Source organism: Physella acuta, unplaced genomic scaffold (genome assembly GCF_028476545.2).
Source record: "Physella acuta isolate Inbredline_101_S28 unplaced genomic scaffold, ASM2847654v3 ptg000568l, whole genome shotgun sequence".
In the NCBI taxonomy this organism is placed as follows: domain Eukaryota; kingdom Metazoa; phylum Mollusca; class Gastropoda; family Physidae; genus Physella; species Physella acuta.
In genome coordinates this window covers 17817-35672 of record NW_026732087.1, presented here as the reverse complement: position 1 = coordinate 35672, position 17856 = coordinate 17817, and the positions used below count along the sequence as shown (strand labels likewise).

Here is a 17856-nt window from a genome sequence, read left to right as displayed (position 1 = left end):
TATCTTGTACCCCCAGTTGTATTTTATGATAGTCTACTGACACCTTTATTGTATACAATATGATAACCTTATCTTGTACCCCCAGTTGTATTGTATGATAGTCTACTGACCCCTTTATTGTATACAATATGATAACCTTATCTTGTACCCCCAGTTGTATTGTATGATAGTCTACTGACCCCTTTATTGTATACAATATGATAACCTTATCTTGTACCCCCAGTTGTATTGTATGATAGTCTACTGACCCCTTTATTGTATACAATATGATAACCTTATCTTGTACCCCCAGTTGTATTGTATGATAGTCTACTGACCCCTTTATTGTATACAATATGATAACCTTATCTTGTACCCCCAGTTGTATTGTATGATAGTCTACTGACCCCTTTATTGTATACAATATGATAACCTTATCTTGTACCCCCAGTTGTATTTTATGATAGTCTACTGACCCCTTTATTGTATACAATATGATAACCTTATCTTGTACCCCCAGTTGTATTGTATGATAGTCTACTGACCCCTTTATTGTATACAATATGATAACCTTATCTTCCCCAGTTGTATTGTATGATAGTCTACTGACCCCTTTATTGTATACAATATGATAACCTTATCTTGTACCCCCAGTTGTATTGTATGATAGTCTACTGACCCCTTTATTGTATACAATATGATAACCTTATCTTGTACCCCCAGTTGTATTGTATGATAGGCTACTGACCCCTTTATTGTATACAATATGATAACCTTATCTTGTACCCCCAGTTGTATTGTATGATAGTCTACTGACCCCTTTATTGTATACAATATGATAACCTTATCTTGTACCCCCAGTTGTATTTTATGATAGTCTACTGACCCCTTTATTGTATACAATATGATAACCTTATCTTGTACCCCCAGTTGTATTGTATGATAGGCTACTGCCTCCATTACTTCTATACCCTATATGATAACCTTATCTTGTACCCCCAGTTGTATTGTATGATAGGCTACTGCCTCCATTACTTCTATACCCTATATGATAACCTTATCTTGTATCCCCAGTTGTATCGTATGATAGGCTACTGCCTCCATTACACCTATACCCTATATGATAACCTTATCTTGTACCCCCAGTTGTATTGTATGATAGGCTACTGCCTCCATTACTTCTATACCCTATATGATAACCTTATCTTGTATCCCCAGTTGTATCGTATGATAGGCTACTGCCTCCATTGCACCTATACCCTATATGATAACAAAATCTTGTATCCCCAGTTGTATCGTATGATAGTCTACTGACCCCTTTATTGTATACAATATGATAACCTTATCTTGTACCCCCAGTTGTATCGTATGATAGGCTACTGCCTCCATTGCACCTATACCCTATATGATATCTTGTATCCCCAGTTGTATCATATAATAGGCTGCCACCTCCATTATACCTATACCCTATATGATATCTTGTATCCCCAGTTGTATCGTATGATAGGCTACTGCCTCCATTACACCTATACTCAATATGATAATCATATCTTGTATCCCCAGTTGTATCGTAGGATAGGCTGCCACCTCCATTATACCTATACCCTATATGATATCTTGTATCCCCAGTTGTATCGTATGATAGGCTACTGCCTCCATTACACCTATACTCAATATGATAATCATATCTTGTATCCCCAGTTATATCGTAGGATAGGCTACTGCCTCCATTACACCTATACCCTATATAACAATATCTTGTACACCCAGCTGTATCTTATGATAGGCTACTGCCTCCATTACACCTATACTCAATATGATAACCATATCTTGTATCCCCAGTTATACCGTATGATCGGCTACTGCCCCCAACACGATTTCTTTCAAGGAGATCTTACGGGCAGGGAGGTCTTGTATTTCTACGGGAGGCTGCGGGGAATCAAGGAACACAAGCTGAAGCAGACGACAGATTTCCTCATCAAGGCGGCCGTACTAGATAAATATGCTGACAAACAGACCAAGATTTACAGGTGGGTTATGTTTCTAACCCTAACCCGAAAGGGAGGGGGAGGGGGTGAAGATGCAGACGAACTGACGCAGATGTCAAGGTGGGTATGTGTCTATCGTTTCTGTTAGAGATTTATCCTTGGAGAGAAACATGTTGACAAACAGGAATAGATGGTTTTTTAGAGAGTTTCATCGAGGGGGTGGGGCACTTGAAACTTGCGGTTTGGCGGATACTGTGTACCGTATTTATTTGTTTGTATCCCTGTGGCTTGCTCCCCATAGTTGTCCCATCTCCCTGGCCTTAAACCTCACAATTGTTACGTCTTTAGCTCCAATTGTTACGTCTTTAGCTCATACCAACCTCACATTATTGCTACGTCTAGCTCATACCAATTTCATTACATCGCTAAATCTTTAGCTCTCCCAAACCTCATTACATTACTACATTTTTAGCTCATACAAACCTCAAATTATTGCTACGTCTAGCCCATACCAATTTCATTACATCGCTACGTCTTTAGCTCTCCCAAACCTCATTACATTGCTCCATCATTAGCTCTCTCAAAACTCATTACATTGCTACATATTAGCTCTTCCAAACCTCATAACATGGCTACGTCTAGCCCATACAAACCTCATATCATTGCTACATATTTAGCTCATACAAACCATATTGCTACATTGCTACATATTTACTTCATACAAACCTTATAACATCGCTACATATTTAGCTCATACAAACCTCAAAACATCGCTACATAGTTAGCTCATACAAACCTTATAACATCGCTACATATTTAGCTCATACAAACCTCAAAACATCGCTACATAGTTAGCTTATACAAACCTCTAACATTGCTACATATTTAGCTCATACAAACCTCATAACATTGCCACATATTTAGCTCATACAAACCACTAACATTGCTACATATTTAGCTCATACAAACCCCACAACATCGCTACATCAAGCCCATACAAACCCCACAACATCACTACATCTAGCCCATACAAACCCCACAACATCGCTACATCTAGCCCATACAAACCCCACAACATCACTACATCAAGCCCATACAAACCCCACAACATCACTACATCAAGCCCATACAAACCCCACAACATCACTACATCAAGCCCATACAAACCCCACAACATCGCTACATCTAGCCCATACAAACCCCACAACATCGCTACATCTAGCCCATACAAACCCCACAACATCAATACATCAAGCCCATACAAACCCCACAACATCGCTACATCTAGCCCATACAAACCCCACAACATCACTACCTATTTACCTCTCCCCCCCCCTGACTGTGTTCTCCATGTTACCTCCAGTGGTGGCACCAAACGAAAGTTGTCTGTTGCTGTGTGTGTGATCGGCGACCCCCAGTTTGTTCTGCTGGACGAGCCGACCACTGGGATGGACATTATAGCCAAGCGGGCTATCTGGGCCATCCTACAAGACGTCCGCTCTATGGGCAGTACCCTCATCTTCACATCACAGAGGTGGGTTTTCAGTCATTTTGAACTAACAAAGGTGGGTTTTTTTATTTATTCGTTTTTACCTCAGATAGTTGTGTGACTTGTCTAGACCTCTCTCAAAGGTTGGTTTTGGTGATATACATCTTTCAAAGGTTGGTTTTGGTGATATACATCTTTCAAAAGTGGGTTTTGGTGATATACATCTTTCAAAGGTTAGTTTTGGTGATATACATCTTTCAAAGGTTGGTTTTGGTGATATACATCTTTCAAAGGTGGGTTTTGGTGATATACATCTTTCAAAGGTTGGTTTTGGTGATATACATCTTTCAAAGGTTGGTTTTGATAACTCATCAAGACAATCTATATATATAATTCTCTTCTTGGAGACCCTAGAAAACACCAAGCTGTAATCGCGCTTCCTACCGCCCCCACCCTTACATGCTCTGGTGAGCTGTGGTTCACGCTAAATGTTTACAATCGTAGAGCCGGTTTTAGTGACGGGCATTAGGGGCAAATAATTTAGTTTGAAACGATTTTAAACTTAGGGGAGGTAACTAAGAGGAGGCTGCTTTCACGGGGGGGGGGGGGGGGAGTGGTATGGGTTGGGTAAAGGAGGGGTGAGGGGGGTTATCGTCCTTAACGAGCTACTGACAGTGTTTTAAAGCAAATATATTCAATGGCAGCATTGGTACTGTCCAATTCACAAATTATGAATTAATGAAAAATAGAAAATAAAACAACTAAATAGCGGCGTATGATACGCCGCGGGTCGGCTCGTATTATATATTCTACGACCAAATTCTCATCTCTTGCATTGAGTGAGCGGCTACTGTTACATAGGGCTATCTGAATATATCATGTCTATTATGACCAACTTCTTCTCTATTCCAATGTATTAGGGGCTAATGTTACATGCCTGAATGTATTATGAAAACTATGACATTCTATGTTTGAATGTATTATGTCATCTATGCTTGAATGTATTACGTCATCTATGCCTGAATGTATTACGTTATCTATGCTTGAATGTATTATGTCATCTATGGCTGAATGTATTACGTAATCAATACTTGAATGTATAATGTCATATATGCCTGAGTGTATTACCTACTCTATGGCTGAATGTATTACGTAATCTATGCCTGAATGTATTACGTAATCTATGCCTGAATGTATAACGTAATCTATGCCTGAATGTATTAAGTCATTGCCTAAATGTATTACGTCATCTGTGCCTGAATGTATTACGTAGTCTATGCCTATTCTCTCTATTGCCTGTGTCCAGCATGGAAGAGTGCGAGCTCCTGTGCAGCAAGCTGACCATCATGATCCACGGCCGGCTCATGTGTCTGGGCACGCCCCAGTACCTCAAGACCAAGTACGCCCAGGGCTACACCATCACGGTCCATGTCAAGGTCGACTCCGGCGTGTCTCTGGAGGACGTGGTGGCCTATATTAACAAAATCTTTGACCACTGTGAGGTGAGTGCACTCAATGCATACATTACTTTATTACCAAAATCTTGTGAGGTCAGTGTACTCAATGCTTACATGTCTTTATTACCAAAATATTGTGAGGTCAGTGTACTCAATGCTTACATGTCTTTATTACCAAAATATTGTGAGGTCAGTGTACTCAATGCTTACATGTCTTTATTACCAAAATATTGTGAGGTCAGTGTACTCAATGCTTACATATCTTTATTACCAAAATCTTTGACCACTGTCAGGTCAGTGTACTCAATGCTTACATGTCTTTATTACCAAAATCTTGTGTGGTCAGTGTACTCAATGTTTACATATCTTTATTACCTAAATCTTGTAAGGCCAGTGTACACAATGCTTACATATCTTTATTACCAAAATCTTATGAGGTCAGTGTACTCACTGCTTACATATCTTTATTACCAAAATCTTGTGAGATCAGTATACTCAATGCATACATTACTTTATTACCAAAATCTTGTGAGGTCAGTGTACTCAATGCTTACATATCTTTATTACCAAAATCTTGTGAGGTCAGTGTACTCAATGCTTACATATCTTTATTACCAAAATCTTGTGAGGTCAGTGTACTCAATGCTTACATTTCGTTATTACCAAAATCTTGTTAGGTCAGTGTACTCAATGCATACATAACTTATTACCAAAATCTTTGACAACATAGGTCAGTGTACTTAATGCATACATAACTTATTACCAAAATCTTTGACAACATAGGTCCGTGTACTCAATGCATACATATCTTTATTACCAAAATCTTTGACCACTGTGGTTTGTGTACTCAATGCTTACATATCTTTATTACCAAAATCGTTGACCACATAGGTCAGTGTACTCAATGCTTACTTAATTTTATTACCAAAATCTTGTGTGGTCAGTGTACTCAATGCTTACATATCTTTATTACCTAAATCTTGTAAGGCCAGTGTACACAATGCTTACACATCTTTATTACCAAAATCTTGTGAGGTCAGTGTACTCAATGCTTACATATCTTTATTACCAAAATCTTGTGAGGTCAGTGTACTTAATGCTTACATATCTTTATTACCAAAATCTTGTGTGGTCAGTGTACTCAATGCTTACATATCTTTATTACCTAAATCTTGTAAGGCCAGTGTACTCAATGCTTACATATCTTTATTACCAAAATCTTGTGAGGTCAGTGTACTCGATGCATACATATCTTTCACAACAGAGTCATATGTATCACGATGTCAACTGATTCTTGATTATTTTGATTATATGTATTCTTCAGCTTCTTTGTTGAATTTTACAATCAACTTCGGCGTAAAAATTTGGTTTAATATTGTTTTGCAAAACTAGCTGAATACCGATTAGACGCTAAAGCAATCGTAGTATAAGAATTTAAATAGTTTTCATGTTTCACATGGTGTATACATTTCCGGCGCCAGGTTATTTAGAACCCTAGGCAAAACTTATTAAAACGCCCCCTTTCACACAAATTAATTACTAAAACATATGTATAAGAAAACAATTATTTGAAAGTGACATAGTAATTTATTATCAATTGCATACACTTTATAAGTAGACATAAAAATCAAATTTTACTTGTCTCCTTCGTCTCAAAAGTTCGTACTAATTCCTTCAATTCCAGTTGGCAAGCGTAATTACATTTTATTGAAATTGCTAAGTCCACGAGTCTACTTTGTACTTAACGACATGCTAACGGAAGGGGGGGGGGGGTATTCGAGATGGATTTTATATAGTAAACATACACTTTTACTAGTGTCCGCCCCCCCCCCCTCCGAAAATTTCAAGTGCCTCCCCCCGGAGAAAAAAGTCTGGATGATACACTGACTAAGACTGTATGTCTAATAACATTAAGTATTGCAATCTACAACGGCTAATAATGTATTCGTTTTTCAATTTGATAATGCTAAAATACATACCAAACTATTTAGTTTAGAACTTAAGCTCTATATAATTTTTACAATAGCAAATAATAACTTAAAGTTGTATTTTTATCTAAGCAGTCAACCTAAGGTGCAGGAATTTAAAAGGAATGTAAAGTTATGCATCGAATTATCTCCCATTTGAAAATCCAAATAACAAAATTTTATTCAAGGGAAATAACTCACAAAAATAGCTAAATTAACCAAGTGTAAATAAGACATGTTTAAAAAAAAAACAATAAAACGCTCTAAATTTTATTACGTAATAATAATAACAAATCTTTTATATTAACTATGTAATCTTGTGAAAGCAATATATTTTATCTATTGAAAACTTAACTGTGAGTTTTGTTTGAAAGTCTAAAAACGGTAGCTTTATTATAACATACTTCTATTCAATTTTGATGACAAACATTTTTACACTAACTTTTCTACTATTATCTTATCAAATTTTGGATCCCCTAGTAAAGGGACGTTTTTCTAAAAATCAAACATGGGTAACTGTTTTAAACATTGCTAGAATTACTGATTAAATATAAAAAGAATATAATTTGACAAAACAAAGTTTACGGGTAGTTATAAATTCCATCCTATTTAATATTATATATTAATACTTTAAGAGTAGTAATGTAGATTCCTAAAAAAACTAAAGTATATTTTTCAACTAGAGAGCGCATGCCTTTCCTTGTAGTGTGTTCGGTACTGAATTGAAATAATCTAACTTACGATAAACTAGACTACTTGATTTACTCTAGTACATTCACAACACATATCAAGCTTCGATACCTAAAGAGAACTAGACTCACTGCTCCAGAACTACGACACCAAATCGCTTAACACCAAGCTCTACAAACGGTACTCCCAATCAACACCGATTTCACGGGACCTACTACTACACTTTAACAGTCAATATAATTCGATACCTTAATACTACAAGAATCAAAGCTCCCGAACTCCAGAACTACGATACTTCATCACCTGCATTATCATTTCTCTATTACCAATCAGATTCCACTAGACCTTCAACTACAAAACAGCCGAATAAAAATTATGACACCTAACACTTCGATACTTTATACCTATGAAACCATATCAGCAACAGCCTTCCGCCGTTACTCCCAAATCTAAACGATTCATTAAAACTTACCAAACAAGTAAAATACTTTGAACACCCCGTCATTACAAAACTCTGTACACCAAAACATATTTCTAATTCAAAGTCAGAGAAAACGAGACTTACAAGCGCTGTTAAATATAGATAACCTTTTGAAATGTTCGAAATTTAAATTACGAACATATTTAATCGTTTTCTCCATCAATTATGTGACATCAAATTAAAAAAGGTAAAGTGACTGTTAAAAGGGGCCGCGACGTTTCCAAATTAGGGAGGTGGGGGTTGCATTTTCACCATCGCGAATAAATATAGGCCTTTATAGACCTAATTTTGGGATGAGAGTACAAAATGATAGTTCGTCCTGGGTGCCGAAATAGATCGCTACTCCTTTAAAAAAGTTATTAATTATTAGGTACTTTTTGATAATAGTGATGAAACATTTTGCGCCACCTAGTGATGGCGCCCTAGGCGACCGCCTAGTTCGCCTTATAGGTAGCGCCGGCCCTAGGTATAGACAGAGTGTGATGGACTTACTACACTACATATCATGTGATATTATACTTTAATTTGTATTGAATTTACAAATATTTACTATCATAGCTTAATTAATAGTTCAATATTTTAGCCCAGGGGTCTCCAAACTTTTCAGCCCGAGGGCCGCATTGACTATCAAATATAGTTTCGGGGGCCAGAGTTATTTGAAGGCACCTCTTCGGGGTGGCGGAGGCATTTAGGTGGGCGCATAGATCAGAAATTCGATTTCCCTCTCTTCTAGTTTTAGGTTCAGAAAATTTAGTGACTAGTTATGTCAGCAGCAGAGGCCTATTTCTATACCCACTCTTCTTTAGACATTAATGGCTGTGGCTTGCCTTTAATTTCCAGGAAGTAACCTATTTCCTTTCTTAACTTAAATACTCTGCTAAGAGTTATATCACAAGAGCCATCTTACTACTCTGTATTATGGTACATCTTACTATTCTTTGTCTGTATCTCTCAACGTGTCACTGAATTGTCTGTGGTTGAGCCCACGTAACCTCATGAAATTCTCCGTCTTCAAATTTTCCGTGGACAGAAAGATCTCCGCGAGCCGGATGAGAGGACCTCGCGGGCCGCATCTTTATTTTGTAAGATGGAAACCTATGTTCTTTTTCAAATATTCTGTAAAATGGAAAAAAATATTATCTTTCAGATATTCTGTAAAATGGAAACAAATGTTATCTTTCAGATATTCTCTAAAATGGAAACAAATATTATCTTTCAGATATTCTGTAAAATGGAAACAAATGTTATCTTTCAGATATTCTGTAAAATGGAAACAAATGTTATCTTTCAGATATTCTGTAAAATGGAAACAAATGTTATCTTTCAGATATTCTGTAAAATGGAAACAAATATTATCTTTCAGATATTCTGTGAAGTGGAAAAGAAATGTTATCTTTCAGATATTCTGTAAAATGGAAACAAATATTATCTTTCAGATATTCTGTAAAATGGAAACTAATGTTATCTTTCAGATATTCTGTAAAATGGAAAGGAATGTTATCTTTCAGATATTCTCTAAAATGGAAACAACTATTATCTTTCAGATATTCTGTAAAATGGAAACTAATGTTATCTTTCAGATATTCTGTAAAATGGAAAGGAATGTTATCTTTCAGATATTCTCTAAAATGGAAACAAATATTATCTTTCAGATATTCTGTAAAATGGAAACTAATGTTATCTTTCAGATTTTCTGTAAAATAGAAAAGAATGTTAGTTATCTTTCAGATATTCTCTAAAATGGAAAGGAATATTATCTTTCAGATATTCTGTAAATGAAACGAATGCTATCTTTCAGATATTCTGTAAATGAAACGAATGTTATCTTTCAGATATTCTGTAAATGGAAACGAGTTTTATCTTTCAGATATTTTGTCAAATAAAACGAATGTTATCTTTCAGATATACTGTAAAATGGAAACAAATGTTATCTTTCAGATATTCTCTAAAATGGAAACGAATGTTATCTTTCAGATATTCTCTAAAATGGAAAAAAATATTATCTTTCAGATATTCTGTAAAATGGAAACAAATGTTATCTTTCAGATATTCTCTAAAATGGAAACAAATATTATCTTTCAGATATTCTGTAAAATGGAAACAAATGTTATCTTTCAGATATTCTGTAAAATGGAAACAAATGTTATCTTTCAGATATTCTGTAAAATGGAAACAAATGTTATCTTTCAGATATTCTGTAAAATGGAAACTAATATTATCTTTCAGATAATCTGTAAAATGGAAACAAATATTATCTTTCAGATATTCTGTGAAGTGGAAAAGAAATGTTATCTTTCAGATATTCTGTAAAATGGAAACAAATATTATCTTTCAGATATTCTGTAAAATGGAAACTAATGTTATCTTTCAGATATTCTGTAAAATGGAAAGGAATGTTATCTTTCAGATATTCTCTAAAATGGAAACAACTATTATCTTTCAGATATTCTGTAAAATGGAAACTAATGTTATCTTTCAGATATTCTGTAAAATGGAAAGGAATGTTATCTTTCAGATATTCTCTAAAATGGAAACAAATATTATCTTTCAGATATTCTGTAAAATGGAAACTAATGTTATCTTTCAGATTTTCTGTAAAATAGAAAAGAATGTTAGTTATCTTTCAGATATTCTCTAAAATGGAAAGGAATATTATCTTTCAGATATTCTGTAAATGAAACGAATGCTATCTTTCAGATATTCTGTAAATGAAACGAATGTTATCTTTCAGATATTCTGTAAATGGAAACGAGTTTTATCTTTCAGATATTTTGTCAAATAAAACGAATGTTATCTTTCAGATATACTGTAAAATGGAAACAAATGTTATCTTTCAGATATTCTCTAAAATGGAAACGAATGTTATCTTTCAGATATTCTGTAAAATGGAAACGAATGTTATCATTCAGATATTCTGTGAAATGGAAAGTAATATTATCTTTCAGATATTCTGTAAAATGGAAACAAATGTTATCTTTCAGATATTCTGTAAAATGGAAACCTACCTGCACATGCAGATTCCGGCTGGCGTGGTACGTCTATCCAACATGTTCAACATCATGGAGACGGCCAAGAAAGTTCTCAGGTTCGAATCCTACACGATCCAGCAGACGAACCTGGAGCAGGTGTTTCTGATGCTGATGAACAGAAACACAGGCGAGGACAAAACTGGCCACAACGTGTACAGCATAGAATGATACGATACTCCTCGCTGACATCCGACGTGTGTAGTATGCTCTCATACCTACTTCACTTAATTACCTCATCAGTTTAATTATTATTATAGATTAGAATGAGGAATTTTTTTTTTATAAATTTGCACCGAAAATGTAGTGTGTAAATCTCAAAGTTCCTAATAAAAAATTACCGTGGAGTTTTCTGCCTTTTTCAAGGGAAGCAACCGTTCAAAGTCTGTAGGTAAAAAATATACGCAGTTACTTCCCTTTGTCTATGTTTTGTCAAATGTGTGATTGGGTATATCACTATATTCATTGTTTAAATTTATATGATTGTTTTAATTATATAAATCATGCTAATTAAATTGTTTAACCCATGAAAGTTTCTTTCATTTAAAAAAGATATATAAGACAATACTGAAAACGAGTTTTGTTTTAATATAATAACAATCTTACATATTTAAAAAAAACGGTTCATTATTGCCTAGTGGTTTTATTATGAAAGAAACAACAAAAAAAAAACAACAACAAGAGAGCTTGAGATTTCACTAAAAAGCTGATTTTCTACGTTGCCTTCTTTTCCTTTGAGTAATTTAGCTCTAATGAATAAGAAACATTTCAAGTAACTGCTGTGAGATATAGAGAAAACGTTCAAACACCAAAATGGCGAAACGCGACCACAATCAACTGATTCAGTAAAAAAAATTACTCTCTCTTTGTTTTCCCAGACACAAATGGTTGCATTGTTTAGATTTCAGCTAGTCTTCATCAGTTCTCTTAGTATACAAGGTAATCATTTTTCTTAAAAGCATAACACAATTTTGGTGTAACGCTGAAATTCAGTCAATTTTATCAAAACCAGATATTTCACAGATATAAATATCGGTTTTTTGGAATTTAAGTTTAAGTAAGAAAAAATGTAGTATCAATAACATTTTGAAGTAACTTAAAATGAAAATGTGTAAGTAAACAACATTCAACATGGAGAGGGATGACAGCTGTATATCTATCAAAACTAATCTAAAGGCAACGTCAACAATTTGATGGTATTCTTTAAACAAACACATTTCTGAATTACATGCTTAATAGTTGGTTGATTTGTTGAAACTTTTTGAAAGTATTTAGAGCTCTCACTCTGAAATAAATCTTTTTTAAAATGTTTTAAATTCGTCATGATATTCGTTAAACAATTAGACGGGATTTTTCACTAAAGCATTTTTCAATGTTGGTTTGTATCCGGTAAAAATATCTGTTTGTCTAATCTTACTGTCGATTAAAAGAATAACTACATACAAGTGGGAAAACAATCAGTTTTGGCTACCCCGGTAATATTTGTTTCATGCTTTAATTAAGATGAGTGTTGTTTTGTGCTTGAATTCCAGGATCTAATTAGAAGGTCCATTAACACATACTTTTAAAAGGTACCTGAGCCTTTTTGGGGAAAATAAAGCAGGCTAGACATAAAAGTGATCATACTATTCTTACATATGAAAGAGGTCAACATTGAATCAGCACTTCATCTTACATATTGTTCGTCACGTGAGGAGCTACTTAGCATAAGACACGATACCATCAGACTTGGGCTATCGCAGGAACGACCTCAAGACTTTAGTTCAGATATCCGATGTCAAGACTGGACTGAGGTCGGCGTGGTAGAGTCGGTAAAATTTTTAGTTCGAACCCTCGGGCAGATGAGGCTCGTAAGCTGGGGACAGCCACTCTTTTAGGAGAGACAACTCCAAAATCAAACATCTGCTGCCTTGTAGTTTGTTCTTGGTTGAACAAAGGCTATGGAAGCAAATCCAAAAAGAAAAGCAGGTTGAAATTGCAGTCAATGGCCTCAACGGCGCATAACCAATTGACACGTATGCTTAATTGAGATGGAAGCATGGTCGAGTCGGCAAAGCTCATGGTTGATAAATTCGAAAAAAGTCTCGAGTTCAAGCCCCTGGTAGATAAGGCCCGATCCCTTCCAACACTAAAAATTAAGAACGAAGAAGAAGAAAGAAGAAGACTGGACTTTTTGGCTGTTAACCGCTCTACCACACAGTCACATACATTTGATTACACACTCGACGAAAACAAGAAGACGGAAAACTATACTATGGTACTATTTAATCATTACTATTGTAACATTGTCATGAAATAACCAGCATACTTAAGTGTTGATGTATGAGTGTATGTCTACGACATCGTACACTACTGCCCGTTATATGATATTATTTAATCATTACTATTGTGACATTGTCATGAAATAGCATACATAAGTGTTGATGTATGAGTGTATGTCTATGACATCGTACACTACTGTACGTTTTACGGCATTGTTTAATCACTACTATTGTAAAATTGCCATGAAATAACCAGTATACTTAAGTGTTGATGTATGAGTGTATGTCTATGACATCGTACACTACTGTACGTTTTACGGCATTGTTTAATCACTACTATTGTAAAATTGCCATGAAATAACCAGTATACTTAAGTGTTGATGTATGAGTGTATGTCTATGACATCATACACTACCCCCCTTTTCAAGGTGTCATCCATGTAAACATAATGTTCAGTGACGTCAATATAATTATCTTGATACCCGCCGTTAGCAACAGACGGATCTTTGCCGTAGCTCTCTAAATGGACCTGACCTTTGATGACATCTGGTATCTGGTACCGTCCGGTACTGTAGTTGTCTTCAGTTCCCGGGAGTGAGTACACATCTCTGTGACGGTGCCCATCTTCTGTGTCCCATTCCCCATCCGGTGTTGTGTAAACATTCATCGAGCAGGCCGCGCCATTACTGTTTCTGTTGATGGCTTCACTGAGGTCGGCGATACAAAATGCCTCTACTTGTGTTTGTTTCACGAACAGTTCAAATTTTGTGAGGCGCCATATGAAAAGGACGATAAACACGACCAGGATTACGGAGCCGAAGAAAACTCCGAGTATTGTAGCTTCGTTACCAGATACATTAAAATGTTGAACGATTTTCCCTGCTCTTGATATAGTTGTAGACGAGAACATGTTATCTGAAGTGGTTGTGGATATTTTTAATGTGGTCTTTGCAGTGGTTGATCGAGAAATCGTAATGTTCGATGACGGAGTGACGATTGCAGATTTTGTCGTAGATTTAGTCCAAATCTGTTTTAAAGTCGAGAGCTGCACTGGTGGTGTGCTGCTTGATGTGGCGTGCGTGATCTGTGTTGGTCTATGTGTATGACGCACATATTTAATACACTTATTTTTTAGCGTAATATTTTTGAGAGTCATCAAAGCTCTCGTAGTGTTGGCTAATGAAAAATCAGCATTACAATACATTGCACATATAGTCTTTGAAACGTTTGAACAGTTCATTTTGTTTTTGGTAGTGTTTTTAACTGTGATGTTAAGTTCTACACTGTTGCTTAGCAATTCACACATATCCCAATAAAACAATTTTCTTAAGTTGGAAAAGAATCCTCCTGTGATGGAATATCCCAATCGAATGCTTGGAAATAGATCATCAAAGATACAGTTTTTGTCTCTAAGGAGAAGAAAAACATTGTTTTTAACAATGGTCAATGAATGCTTCAATATATGTCGTTTACTATTAAAATTAAAAAAAAAAATGTTGTTTAGTTGATTGGACTAACATTTTTGGATAGATAAAATGAAAGACGGAGTGGCCAAGCGGTAGAGAGCTGGACTTCTAACCCGTAAATCTCGAATCCGGGTTCAAGTCAGTAGAATGTCCTTGAGTCCACCCAGCTCTGATGGATACCTAACACAGGGAAGGGTAAATAAAGGCGGCTAGGCATAGCGCTGACCACACTATTGCTAACTGGCAATTTAAAATAAGCTAAAATTTCGAAGAAAAAAAAATCACTAAGTAAAATAAACCGGGAGTGATCTCCCCTAAACTTTCTCGAATATAACACTACGTGGGATGGCAACTCGGAATATAGACATGATTTTTGTTTACTTAAACTTTTAAAAATAGAATAAAATCTAGTAGAACTTTATAAATTTACATGCATTTTTTAGCGTAAATTAGTTCTTCCGGCCATCGGAAATTACTCAATATTTGAAAGAAGGTAGAAAATTAGATCTTTTACTTACATGTGAAATTTCATTTATCTATCTGAAATAGTACTCAAGTTATAGGCTTTTGAAAAATTTAAAGTAGAAAAAGTACCAATTCCAGTTATCGGAAATCGCTCAAAAATTAATCAGGATCTACGATTTTGATAAAATATCTATATATGAAATTTCATCAACCTAGCTGTAACGGTACTCAAGTTATCGTGTTTACACACACACACACACACAGACACACATACACAGACACACACACAGACACACAGACACACAGACACACAGACATACGGACAAGATTGCAAAATTATGTTTTTCCGTATCAGTGAGGTGTAAAACTTCGAGATTTGTAAAAATCTCGATTTTTTTTGCACGATTACAAGACTTCCTCTATACTTATACGAGAAAGTAAAAATGGCTTCGATGTTTACCAACCTTTTTGAGGGATCGATTTCGAACTCGTAATATCCAAAAAACGATTCCGAGGGAATGGAAACATTAAGTCTAACATGTACGGCTGAGGCCAGTGCTAACACTGTGTCACTGAGAACTAGACGTTTCACTGTAACAACCATTGTGGGGTTGTGCCGCCTGCAAATCCTGCAATACAAAATTACATATCTCTAACTCTCTCTCCATATATATATATATATATATATATATATATATATATATATATATATATATATATATATATATATATATATATTTATATATACAATTTTATATATACATATATATACAATTATATATATATATAAATAAATATAAATATATATATATATATATATATATATATATATTATATATACATATATATATATACAATTATATATATATATATATATATATATATATATATATATATATACATATATATGAATGTATAAGTACATAATGTTTGTATATATACTCTTACCGAAGTGGAAGCTAGTCTCTTGTCATGTGTTGGTGGTAAGTTGTAATTATAAACATAGTTAAATTAACCTTTAAACTGACAAGCCTTGCGAAATTCCTGTCCACTTCAATGTGTCATACGAGTTATAACTTTCCTGTGTGTAGAGGTTATCAGAGGCGTCGAGAGGCGAAGGCAGGGGGTGCCGAATACATTGGGTGACATCATTTAGGGGGTGACACCAAGGCAGAAAACTGCACAATTTACTAAAGAAAAATTCGTATTGCCTGTTAAATTAATGTTTATTTAAAGTTAAATTGCCTTTTAAGTACAAATTGATAATACCAAACAGTGGGGATGACACAATATTTTTAATGCCCTATACATTACAAAAGGAGTTGATAGTTCAGAACAAAAAGTTCGTAGCTTCATAAAATTTAAATACACCCACAAAAACAAAATAAAGATACATAAACACATGCTTGTCCACATACATCTACGTGTAAATTTCATATATTTAAATTATAGGCCTATGTAAGCTTAGACACACACACAGATATACATATATATATATATATATATATATATATATATATATATATATATATATATATATATATATATATATATATATATATATATATATATATATATATATATATATATATGCATTTTGTTTTTGCTTGGGGAGGGGTGACACCATGAGGTGGCGCACCGGTTGACACCCGACCTAGCTACGCCACTGGACGGTAAACGCTTTGTATTTTTAGCGCTGTGCTATTTCTGGACTGCTGTCTTTAATGTGGTTGTGTCATATAAACGAGGTAAGCTTTTATAGATCGATATGGTATAACTTGTGCTTTTGATAAGAATTAACAGCCTGACTTTTTTATATTTATAACATGTAAATTGCTTCCAATAAAGTCCGATGCAATATGGGGGTTCAAGGGGCACAGGAAGTAAAGTAAGCCCGAACATAAGAATGGATAATGTTTTCTTTAATCTGCGTAACTTGAATCTAAAACCCAAAAGAGCTGGGTGGATAGGAAAGGCTTACTAATTCAAGTCTGTGATCCTGACTCGAAACTTTTGGGTTAGAAGTAGTGAATTCTACCACTCGACCATGCACTTCCATCATTACTAAAATTGCAAAGTATAATTTAATAAAAATAATATCTGTTACTATCAGTATAGTATTCTCTATGTTAGAGTTTGAGATAAAATTTGAAACATGTCTAGAATAAAAATAGCACCAAAATAAAAATTTAAAAATATCAAATACGTTCAATTTATTCCATTTCATATTCTAACTTTAAATTAACTTGCTTATAATAACAAATTTCGTATTCACATCATTTAGTTGCACATTTATTCTCCTCTTCAACGAATTAAATATGTGGGCCCCAGTGTTCTTCCAGACTTTTTTCTCCGGGGGTGCACTTGAAATTTTCGGGGGGGGGGGGGCGAACAACAATTTCTGGGGAGGGGGGGCGGACACTGTCAAAAGTATATATTTTCTATATAAATTCCATTTCGTTTGGGGGGAGGGGGCGGTAGACTTTCTTCGGGGGCGGTGCCCCCCCCCCCCCCCCGAAGAGATGTCGAGAAGAAACTCTGGTGGGCCAAAGCGTAGATAAATACAATTAGCTTTCATAAACAGTCA

General features: G+C 35.0%; 2 protein-coding genes across 2 annotated transcripts in view; one reads left to right on the top strand and one right to left on the bottom strand.

The window, feature by feature from the left end:
* The window catches only part of LOC131946720 (ATP-binding cassette sub-family A member 2), a 51357-nt gene extending 39723 nt beyond the window's left edge, over positions 1-11634 (top strand). The window contains exons 28-31 of the mRNA XM_059307634.1: positions 1822-2009; positions 3331-3501; positions 4763-4958; positions 11033-11634. Coding sequence (XP_059163617.1) covers positions 1822-2009; positions 3331-3501; positions 4763-4958; positions 11033-11248 — 771 coding nt within the window. The 3' untranslated portion in view covers positions 11249-11634. The remainder of the gene's footprint in view (positions 1-1821; positions 2010-3330; positions 3502-4762; positions 4959-11032) is intronic.
* A 2074-nt stretch (positions 11635-13708) lies between these two features.
* Positions 13709-15879, bottom strand: LOC131946715 (uncharacterized). Its single transcript, XM_059307629.1, has 2 exons — positions 15734-15879; positions 13709-14747 (listed from the first exon to the last, which is right to left on the bottom strand). The coding sequence occupies exons 1-2, from the start codon at positions 15871-15873 to the stop codon at positions 13709-13711; spliced, it is 1179 nt and encodes a 392-aa protein (XP_059163612.1). The 5' UTR covers positions 15874-15879.
* Between the last annotated feature and the right edge of the window lie 1977 nt (positions 15880-17856).